At 53.5% G+C, this 11,363-nt stretch overlaps 1 protein-coding gene across 1 annotated transcript in view; it reads left to right on the forward strand.

Moving 5' to 3' along the window:
- Positions 1 to 436: 436 nt before the first annotated feature.
- The window catches only part of fax (failed axon connections), a gene marked incomplete in the record, with an annotated part of 16,360 nt that continues 5,433 nt past the window's right edge, over positions 437 to 11,363 (forward strand). The window contains 1 exon segment of the mRNA XM_070135946.1: positions 437 to 989. Within this exon segment, the coding sequence (XP_069992047.1) occupies positions 654 to 989 (336 nt within the window).

An 11,363-nucleotide genomic window follows, 5' to 3' on the forward strand; every position in this document is an offset into this window, starting at 1 on the left:
GGTAATTATATCTCCTTTGTAATTATGTGTTTGATATTTGTCTCTCTCACAGTCGTTGCTATGTTCATTCGTATATTTTCTTTTTTCTTCTTTTAGGGGTTCAGTAAGTTACGCCGAATGAATGAGAAACTTTGATACAAGTTGGACAGCCTGTGATGGTGCAATAACAAGCTCCATTGCCGCCGACAAGCCAAAGATCTTTTAGTTGTTTGGTCGAGTTGGCGTTTAAGCGTCTTTAAAAATGGCGGGCAACTCCATAGTCAAGCGAGAGCCTGAGCGGAAACAGATTTTAAAAATGGAGACGCTTCATTCTTTCAAGCAAATAAACCCCTACCCTAACACCCCAAGACAGAACCTAAGGCCTTCGTCAATCGCCTCCGAATAATAGTCCTAAAAAAACGTGAAATTGGAATCCTCGGAGGGTCGGGGCAGGATCGCGGCGTCGGCCAATGAGCGCGGAGCGGCGTGACGTCACTGGCTTGGCTTGGGCGGAGGAGCCGGGCGTGGCTCAGTCGTGGCTCAGTCGGCCAGCTGTGTGCGCGGACGAGACGTGTGACCCGTCGCATTGGTTTTAAGACCCCCCCACTGTACGCTCCTCACTCCTTTGCGTTTTTCGACTTTGGTTCTGTTTTAAAACCGCTTTTGCATCCAACATGACGACCGAGACCGACACTAAGCCCGTGGAGCAGACCGAGGAGAAGAAGGAGGAGGCGAAGGACGAAGTCAAGAAGGAGGAGGCTGAGGTGAACAACGCCGAGGAAAAGGCTGACGACAAAGCCGAGAAAGCGGACAAAGAGAAGAAGGATGAGAAGAAGGAAGCCAAACCGAAGAAGGAACCTGCGCCTCCCAAGCCGGCGGTACACAAGCTGGATTTCGAGAAGGACGTGGTGTACCTGTACCAATTCACCCGCACGCCCGTCCTGCCCTCCCTCAGCCCCTACTGCCTCAAGGTGGAGACTTGGCTCAGGCTCGCTGGTTTGAAGTACGAGGTGAGTACCAGGATTTACCATTTTCCGTTGTCGGGGACTCCGTAAGACGTTTTAAAAAGGCCGCAGGAAGGATTTTATTCGAGGAGCAAGGGCGAGCCGCGGCGTCGCTGTTGGAGTGGGGGCCGACTAGCGCGACTCCCCGACCCTCCCTTCTCTCTCCGCTCTTTGTCTCCGCTCGAGGGGGGCTGTGCCAATCTCCCCTCGCCCGAAATGAGTAAATTCGATCCGAAAGGGTATGGGGTAGAAGTGAAAATAGTCGAACGAGTGAAAAGCGATAGAAATTCGGTGTTTTTTGACAAGCGTAGTCTCTGGGCGGCTGCGTTGGAGTCTCGGCCGGGAGAGCGTCGGTCGCTGGCAGGCAGACGCGGGATCAACTAAAGAAGCTCTTTTTACGTTTTATTTTTTATTTTTCACTCTCCTCTCGTTTTCTTTAATTTAAAGCGGTTGTAGTGTTTTTTTTAAGTTTTTATTTTTGTATTTTCTATTTTGAAGTTGGATAATATTATAATTATTAATAGTTTTGCAAGCGTTATGCATTTGCCGAGACTTGTTTAACTCTGCCAACAACCTTTCATGTTATTTCTCTTGAAAAGAAAGTCGCTGCGAGCCAGGTGGGCGTTGCTTTGTGGGCGCAAGCATCGAGATCCTAGCAATTGTTCCTTGATTACAACCCCAGCCGCGTCCTCTCTTCCTCTCCCTCTCCCCCATCCTCCCTGGTTTATGGTGGGGGTTGGGGTGGAGGAGAGGGAGAGGGGATTGTTTACCCCTTACCCCTCTCCCCCCTTTCCTCCCCTTCTCTCACCCCTCTCTCCCACCTTTTTTGACCACGGTGTGTCCTGGGGGTGGAGGAGGGGAAGTTAGGGAAGGTGGGGGAGTGGGAAGGTAGCCTGGCTAGCCGCTCTGTTGTTGGATGAGATCGGGTGCTTTAGGCGTGGTGATGCCCGGGCTCTGTCTTCTTTGTCTTGGAGGTGGGCGGGTGGCTTATTGGGCGGGTGTGAGGGTGGCGTTAGGGGGGGTTGTATCATGAGGTTGTAAGATAAATCGCTAGGACGAGGGTTGTGATGTCTGTGGGGATTGATAGGGTTGTGAATCAATCGCGTTATGGTTATAGGTTTGCTTTCAATCCTGTTCATACTCTGACAAGCCATTTAACAAAATTGCCAGATTCTTTAACAAGATTCTTTATCAATTCAAAGCCAAAGCCTTTTTCCCCAATCGCCGAGCGCGTCACAAAGCCAGCGGAGTGCAGGCTGGCTGACGGGCGAGCGTGGGGGTGGAGGTGGCGGCGCAGGTGATCCACTGTATGTCAGATGAAGCCTCGACGAGGACAGGAAAAATGTAAGGGTGGATGGGTGGGGACTGAGAGAGGGCGCGGGCGTGGGTGATGGGTGGGAGGTGGGCGTTTCGACAAGTGTTGGGGGGTTGGCTGTGTAGAAGCGCGGGTGGAACGTTTAGGGCTTGTGGGTTGCGAGGGCTTGATAGGGACGGAAAAGGGACAAGGATTGTGGATAAGGAACAAGGGTTGTGGATAATCTTCTAACCCCTTTTCAGAGCGCTGCGTGGTTTAAAAGGCTGTGTTTTGGATGGCGCTGGTCTTTTCAAAAGCGCGGCGAATGAATGCCCGCGCACCAGACCGTCTCACAAGAAATCCTACCCCGGGTCTTGGGTCGCGGCGTCTCCCTCTTTCCATCAAATACGATCACAAATTCTCGGGAATTCTGTGCCTCCCGAGCGGACCCAGCCTTCGAAAAGGGTATATGGTATTTTTGTGTGGGGTATTTGGCGTCTCTAATAACCCCGTTGTGAAAGGGATAAGCTAATCCTTGACCGCGGCCCAGAAGTTCCCAGGAGGATGAAGACGGCAGGATGAGGATGGAACCTTTAAAAGGGGAGGGATTTAAAGGGGCGTCGGTGGCTAGGATTTTTTTTTACTTTGAGCGTTCTTGGAGATGGGGGGGGGGGAGTAGACCGCCTCGCGTCTGTACCCAAAGTGGGCGGGGCTCCTGGGTGGGCGTAGTGGGCGCGAGGCTTTGGGGGCCTTGCAAGGCTGTCCTGCATCTGGTCCGAGAAAGCAGCGGCAGACGAGGGCGGCGTCCCCGGCGAGCAGAGTCAGCGGGCGCGAGGAGCTTATCTGACGGCGATCTCCTCCGTCAGCAGCCGCCCCTCCTTCACCTGGTGTTCGCGAGCGTCTCGGCGGCGTGGAGACTCAGGCGCTTCTTTCGTGTTTTTCATCTTCCAATTTCGTTATTTTCATGTCAGACGGCCTTTTTTCCCCTTTTCTCATTTTCTTTTTAACTTGATTTATTTCGCTTTTTTGTTCGTGTTAGGACAGTCAGATCGTGATGTCGCTTCCGCACTGAGGCTTTGGGAGTGAGTAATGGCTGCTGTCAAGTCATGTCGCCGTCGTTGCCATGGCCCCTTCGCTTCTCTGTCAGGGGAAGGGAATTAGGAATGGGAATCGCCAGGGGCTGTTCCGGCTTCACTTCCTCTCCTCCCTCCCTTTTCTTCGCGGTCTCCTTGTTTCCTTTTCCTTCGTTTCTCTTCCGAATCTCCTTCCTACACCTCTGCTTCTTACCTTCGTCTCTTGTACTTTTTAACCTCTTCCTCCCTTCCCCCTTTTCCCCTTCCCCCTTCGCTTAATCACCTACATCCTTCCCTTTCCTACTCCCTCCCCTTCGTTTTCTCTACTCTTCCCTCCTGCTTCCTCCTCTTCCTGTCCCCCTTCCCTTCTACTTTCTTCACTCCTCCCCCCCTACTTCCTTCCTCTTACGAAGCGTCAGTCGTCTCTTTCGCCGGAAATCCTCGGATCTCATTAGGCATGCAAATCCCACGGACGCTTCTGGGACGCAGCCTTGCCTCCCCCTTCCCCTTCCCCCTCTCCCTCTCCTTCCCTTCCCTTCCCCCTCTCCCTCTCCCTCTCTCGCGAGCAGTTTGTAAGGAGAAGAGGAAACCTGTGGTGCATCGTCCGGGGTTAAAGGGAGATTTTGATTTCCTGTGATTGTTTTAAATGGTCACGTGGGGGGGGGGGTAGGGAGGGAGAAAGAACGAACCTGACCTCCCCCTCCCCTCCCCCTCCCCTCCCTTCTTGCCATCGTCCGCCGCCGTGACAGATGGCAACAGATGGCTGAGGGGTTGTACTAACGGTAAGGGAAGATTGTCTTGGAGGAAGCAAGATGTTTATTAAGAAAAAAGGGGAGAAGTTCGGTCGGCGGCGGCGGCCAGGTGGCGTGCATGTGGCGGAAAAAAGTCGAGGGAAGCGTCTTGCTGGGAGAGAGACTTCAAGAGGAAGGGCAGTGGCTCTTCCTCCTCCTCGTCTCCCTTCTTTCTCTTCCTCTCATCATTCCCGTTTCTCCCTCTTTTCTTTTCCTCATTCTCCTTTTCCTCTTGTTCCCTTTCCTCCCTCCTTTTCCCCCCTTCTTCTCTTCCTCCCTCTCCCCCGCCCTCCCCGAGCGATCCGTCCCCAGGTGCTGACGGCGGGAGGACCGGATGCCTTCTTAACGACGTCCTAACGACTCCTAAACGACGCTGGGGCGACAAATCTGCCTGGCTGCGCTGAAGTGGTTCCAGGTGACCCAGCATGACGTGCCTGACAACAGCTTCTCCCCGCGCCCTCCCTCGCGGCGGGGAACGAGCGAGCGGCGTGCAGGGAGGGCGGGGAGGGGGCTGGTGGACGCCGGTGGACGCCCTCGTGGAACTGTGCACCGAATCGATACTCAATGTACACATCTTGGATGCACCGCCGAGCCTGCCTGCTTGCTTGCTTGCCTGTAATTGCGTCCAGACGAGGCTCGGCTTTCCCATGTCTCGGTGGCCTCTCTACTGTCGTGTCGTCTCTTCCTTTTTTTTTTCCTTACCCCCCTTTCCTTTCGTCTCCTCTTCCCTTTCTGCCTTTCTTTCCTGTCTCGTCTTCATAATTCTCATTCCTTTCCCCATCCTCTTCTCATCCGTATTCCCTCCCACTCCTCTCTCCCTATCCCTCTCCCCTTCTTCCTCTTCCATTCCGTTTCCCCTCAGTTACCCTCGTCTGCTCGTCCTCCAAGGCCATCCAAGGGGGAAAGGGGGACAGACGTCTAACTGTAAATTCCTTAAAGGGGCAGCCGAGGCACCCCGGGGCTCTTGAGGGGAAAGGGGTTGGCGAGGGGTTGAGTGCCCGACACATGGGCCGCAGATAGTGCCATGTTTTGTTTGGGTTTTATGGCGGGAGGGAGGGAGGGGAGGGAGGCAGGGGTGATGGGGATGAAGGGTAAGGGGGGAAAGGGGAAGGAGGGGAGGTCGAGGGGGTTAGGTCTTGAGTGCCACGGCCTACGAGGAGGAACAATGGTTCCCATTTAGAGCCCTTCTGTTTGGGGGCTTTCGAAAGGGGCTTTCGGAATTTCCGGGTTTGACCTTGTGTGTGTTTGCGGGTGGGGGGGGGGGAGGATAGAGGGGGCGGAGAGGGAGTTAAATCCCCATCAGTGTTTTTCCCATTTCTCTCCTTCCCCCTCTCCCCCTCCCCCCTCCAGTCTGCTGATCATTACCTACAACCACTTTACATACTTTCCCCTTGTTCGCCCCCCCGCTCTCCCCTCACCCCCGCATAGCCGTTACTTCTCCCCTCATTCCCCTTCTCCTTAGGCCTGGCAAGCGGGGGGGGGGGGTAAATCTTCTCCATGAGTTTTTTTTCGTCTTTTGCCTTTATATTATGCGTATTTCCCATCGTATTAATTTATTATTTATTTGATCTATTTGCATTCTTAGGGTATTTCCTCCCGATGTTTTTCGCTATTTTTAGACTTCATAACTTGTATACGTTTTCAAGTTCCAGTTGTATAGAGGCGTTGGCAGCTCCCCCCCCCCTTCTTCTTCCCCCTGTATTTTATCCTCCCGGCCTTGTGGCACCCTTGGCATTAAGGAGAATTGACGTGTGAAGCCCCCCTTCCCCTCCCCCCTTTCCATTCACTTGAAGGGCTTTGGTATGATGTAACCCAGCATAGACGGTGCCGTATGTTTTGTTTTTTTCCTTTGGATGCTAAAATATGCTTACCTCGTGTGTGTGTACTACTGGATGGGTAAATGGTGCTAAGCCATAGTTTACTCCTGTGTGGGTGGAGGGTGGGGCGTCGTGGGCATTGGGCTTGTATGGTAAAATATGCTAACCCTCTTTTTTGTTTATTTACCACTAGGATAGGTTGGGGGAGAGGTGGAGGAGGGGTGGAGGCAGGGTGTGGAAGGTGCAAGGGGAAGGGTGGGGGTGAGGTGGGGGGCAGGGGAGGGGGTTTGTAAACACGCCGATGCCGCCAGATGGAGAGGGAATCGCGTTAGCATGAAATTGCGGCTGGTAGGGCTTCTCTGTTGGGGGAGGGGGGATGGGGGGGTGTTGATGCCCCTCGTACGTGCCTGTAGTATAGCGTCGGCATCGCGTCCTTTTGTAATTGTCGTCTGTGATCGGCTTAGGATCTCTGGGCGTGGGCGCTGGTGAGGAGAGGCGTTGTCGTCCCGTTTGAAGGGAAGCCGCTGGAGGTGCGTAATTGGCGTGGTTGTGGCGGCGGCGGCAGCATATGGGTGGACTGTAGCATTACCGTATATATAAGAAAGGGCTTTTAATGGGTTTTTACAGGCGTGGAGGATGACTTTTAGGAAATGGGGAGGGAGGGAAGAGGAGGCAGGCAGATACAGATGGACAGACACATGGGGAGACGGGTAGACAGATGGGATGAAAAACACACACACGTAGGCAGGCAGGTGGGTAAATATACAGAAACATAGGCAAGCAGGCAGGCAGGCAAGCAGATGAGCAGGTCCAGCAGTGACAGACAGGGCGAGGGAAGGCAGGAGCGGGGCAGAGGGCACGCCAGCTCGCACAGGGTAGCTTTTGTTTGGCATTTTCGATGATAAGTTGGTTCCATTGTGCTGAAGTGAGGGGCGGTTTGGTTGTTGGTTGTGGAAGTGAAAGATGGGGGGGGGGGCGGAAAGGGGGAGGGGGGAGAGGAGGACTTTCCCACGCTCTCTTCCGCCCCCCCCCCCCCCCCCCCCCCCTCCCTTCCTCTCCCGTGTGTTTCCTTTGAAGATGTTCTTCGGTCTTAACGTAATATGCATAAAGTTACTTGATATGAGCTTGTAAACCGTAACGTACAAGGTTTTGCCGGTATCCGTGTACGTGTACTGTGTATGCAATTCTGTCGGTGTACACATGGCACATCCATCTTATGTGTGATAAACGTGCTTGTATAATACACAGGAATTGCCCATTTGCTTGCCATTGATTTGCAAGCACATTTTCTTGCGCGAAAGGTCGTTGGTCGCTCGTGACTTGGGCTCTTATTTAAAAGGACAGCTGTGACGTCACGCGCTTGGGCTCTTCTCTCCTCCCACTTGACCTTCCCTCGGCTTGGCTTCGCGGGCGGTGGGGCGTCGCGGGCGGAAATAACGAAGTGTGGACCCGCTACATACATACACGGGGGAGTACTTTGCTCTCCCTACCCCCCTACCTTCCCCCCTCTCCTTCCCACCCTCCTGTATTTACCTTCTTCCTCCCCTCCCCCCTCCCCCCCGCCCAATCCAACGCCACGCAAACATGACCGATCATTTGACTATTACTCCCCCCCCCACCCTCCCCAACTCTGCTAGGCCTCCCTCATTCTCTCCCCTTCCTCGTCTTTCTCCATCCCCACTCTCCTTTCCTTTCCACTTCTCTCTCCTATCCAGCTTCCTCTTCTTTCCCTTTCCCCCCTTTATCGTTTTCGTCCTCTTCCCTCTTTCTTCCCTCCATCCCCCTTCGCCCTCCCATCTCCCCTTCCTTCTCTTCCTCCATTCCCTTCCCTTCCCTCCATACATCCCCCTTTCCCTCCCCCCTCCCCCTCCCCCGTGGCCGGAACTTCCGCCGTCCCGCCCACCCGTTGCTCCGCCCACCATCAGCCCCTCAATTACGTGTGTGTCTGCTCGCCCGCGGCCGCCCACCGCCGACGATGCGCTCGCCTTTTCATCTTTCATTTTCTTTTACATTTTTCGAAAATTCAGAGGAGGATTTTGACGTCTAGCCCGATGTCAAAATAAAAGGAATTTACCGAAAGATTAGAGTGAAAATACTATGGATAGGAGTCGGTGAGGAGGGTAATTTTTTTTTATACTATTGTTATTTAAAGTTCGTTTGAGTTCCGGCGGCGGTTTACCCATAATCCACCTGGGCGAGCGAGGGATGGCGGCGGGCGGTTCCACTTCCTGTGCTCGGCGCCGGCGATCGACAGGTTGTCTACCTCCTTTTAAACGGCCTACGGTGGTCTCTCTTCCGATTTCCGACATTTTTTTGTCGTTTGGTTTTTATCCCCTTTTCCTAAAGTTTTGGATTTGATTTTGTTTTAGTTCTGTGATCGTTGTTCTCTGTACTTTCTCTTTCGTTTGTGTATATCTTTAAATATCCTGTCTTTTTTCTTTTATTCGTTTGAGCTTTTTTTTTTTTTTTTTTGCTTTGGCACCTGGATTTTTTTCTTTATCTTCCAGGCCGTGCTTGACCTCGTTCTAAGATGGTCACTTCTTTTTTTACGACAAATCGATATCTTTCTGCAGTCTGCGTGTGCATATTTTAGGGGTGACCTTTGCCGTTCTTTATTTTTGTATGTCACGTGTATAATTGAACAGTTGTGGTTTATATTTCTGTTTTGGGGTCATATTCGAAATCGTTGACGTCTGTTCTACCCGTGTGAGAGTTGTTTGTGTGCGTGTGAAGCAGCTTTACCGGGCGTGTGTACGTGCGTGTGCGTCTCCCGAGGTGCCGCCCCAGGACACGCGACGCTTGGGGGGAGGGACCCCTCTGGCTCTACCCCCACCACCTCCTCCCCTCTCCTTCCCTCCCCCTTCCCCTCTTTTCGTTCATTACGTTCTCATGGGAAAGCTGGAATAACAATCTGCTTCTAGTGGTGGTGGTGGTGGTGGGAGGGAGATGGAGGGAGAAAGGAGGGAAGGAGGGAGAAAGGAGGGACAAAGGTGGGAAGGGGGAGAGGTAGTGAAGGAGGCAGAAAGAGGGAGAAAGGATAGGGAAGGAAAAGTAGAAAAAATTCCCATGCTTTCACAATTTCTTATTGGCAACGCCTTCGCCAAGCAGCAGCAGCAGCAGTAGCAGCAGCCTGGCGTTGGCGTAATCTCTCTTCCCTGGGTCTTTTGTCGTCAGGAATTACGCATCGGTTTCTGTGCGTACTCTGGCGGGCGCGGGCGTCGATTTGCGATTAGCCTCCTTTTCTGGATTTGCATTATTCACGGTCGGCATTTGCATCGATTTCGGTCTCGTGGTCTTACGGGGGTAGGGCGTCTTGATCGGTCAGTGCGGGAGGGATTGGGGCTCTCTCTCTCTCTCTCTCTCTCTCTCTCTCTCTCTCTCTCTCTCTCTCTCTCTCTCTCTCTCTCTCTCTCTCTCTCTCTCTCTCTCTCTCTCTCTCTCTCTCTCTCTCTGCCTTTTTTATTATTCATGTGAGGTTTCGCTTGCTTGGCTCCTTTGTGTAGAACTTTCGGAGTCGCTTCTAAAGGAAAGGGGGGGGAGGGGTGCGCGACCGCCGCTGCCGCCGCACGCGACCGTCAGGATGCGTGCGGTCAGCGGAAGTCTGGGTCCAGCTGCGCCTGCTAGAAGGGTCGTTCGCGTCGTCGTCCTGCTCTCCTGTTGCTGCTGCTGCTGCTTCTTTCACTACTACTGCTCCTCCTGTTGCTGCTATTTCTCCTCTTTGCTCTTGCTTCAGCGGACGTCTCGACTCTCTTCCGCAGCGGATAATTGCGTAAACGGGCGAGGCAATCGCCTTCTCCGTCGTCGTCGCTTCTGCCGCCTCCCGAGAGCGCTCCGGCCGGCCGCCGTGGCCTCCGGAACGCTTCTCCGGAAGTAGCGTCAGCAGGCCGTGTCGACGTCAGCCGCCGTCAGCCAACGTCAGCCGCCGTCGCCAAATCACGGCTGGATGTAGGGGGGAGGGTAGGAAGGGGTGGCGGTTGGGTTTAAATGCCACGTCGCCCGGGTTGGCCTTTCCGGAGTGGCACTGGCATTGGCACCCAGCAACAGGGTTTTTGCGGGGGGGGGGGGAGTACTGGGTTTCTGGAATGCTGTGTCCGTTCGTTTTTTTTTTCCATCCTTTGTTCTAGAGTAATGTTACTTGTTTTTATGTAATGGTGCTTTGAAGTTTTATTTACACAAGTAGTATTTTCTAAACATTGGTTCTGCTTTGGCCTCCCACACTTCCTCTGCTGTGGGCCGGATCGTCCCGCTCAGTTTGGCGAAGGTTCGGGCGCGTTTGACTGAATCGTGTCATCGTGGGCGTGGGCGGGTGTCATGCTGGTGTGGCCTTCCCTTCTCACCCCCCCCTTCCCCCTCTCAACCCTCTCCCCTTCTCCCTTTCCTCTTTTCCTATTCCCCCTTCTTTTTACCCCCTTCCACACTCCATTTCCTTCTTTTCTATTCTCCTCCCCCCTTCCTCCTCTCCCCCTCCATCTCCCCCCCCAAGCCCCCTCCCTTCCCACCCCCGTTCCGCTCTTCTTACCCCCTCCCCTCCCCATCCCCCTCTCCGCTTGATTTAGATCGTGATCCTTTACGTTTTCGCGTCTCGGGTTCACGAGGCCAAGGTCGTGCGAAATTTTATGTGCTCATTAAAAAACAGTAAGTGTAGTTTGCGCTTGAGGGAGGCATGGGGTGGGGGGTGTCGTGTGGGGGGTGTAAAGGGAGGGGGAAGAGAAGGGAGGGGGAGGACGGTTGTCATTTCACGTCACGTTATGCTCGTCATGTCATACTTCACGTCTTTTGACTACTGTGTTACGGTTTTTTTTCTCCCATGGTGGAGATTTCGTCATGCTTGTAGAGTATTTTGTTTTGTTTACTTTCGTCGAGTAGGGGAAGTGTCTTTCATTACTCAGTGGAGATTGAATGGGGGTAAACAAGCCTTTTAATCGGGACAAGGTGCATACGTGACCCGAGAGACTGAGACGTACGCTGGATCCCCTTGCGTCAGGTTACGCCATCCCGCCATCCCCGTCCTCTCCTCCTGTGGTGGTAGTGGCGGCGGCGGCGTCTTGAAGAAGGGCCGAGGGGGGGGGGGGGGGGGGGATCGATCAAGACTTTTTTTTTTTCTTTTTAAAAGGATCTTCGCCGACTTTTGTGTTCGATTTGGTGGAGTGTCTTCGGCGGCTTCTTGAGGACGCGAGGCGGTCGTCTTGAGACGGTCATCGGTTTCCAAGGGGTCGGTCTCTCTCTCTCTCTCTCTCTCTCTCTCTCTCTCTCTCTCTCTCTCTCTCTCTTTCTTTCTTTCTTTCTTCCTTCGCTGCCATGGTGGTCGGCTTTAGGGCGTTGGGGAGTTAATGGGGAGTGCGGAGATTAGCGCGTTAAATCCCCAAATCCCTTTAATGATGCCAGGCGCACAGTGGGGATTTACA

This window comes from Penaeus vannamei, chromosome 21 (genome assembly GCF_042767895.1).
Source record: "Penaeus vannamei isolate JL-2024 chromosome 21, ASM4276789v1, whole genome shotgun sequence".
In the NCBI taxonomy this organism is placed as follows: Eukaryota; Metazoa; Arthropoda; class Malacostraca; order Decapoda; family Penaeidae; genus Penaeus; species Penaeus vannamei.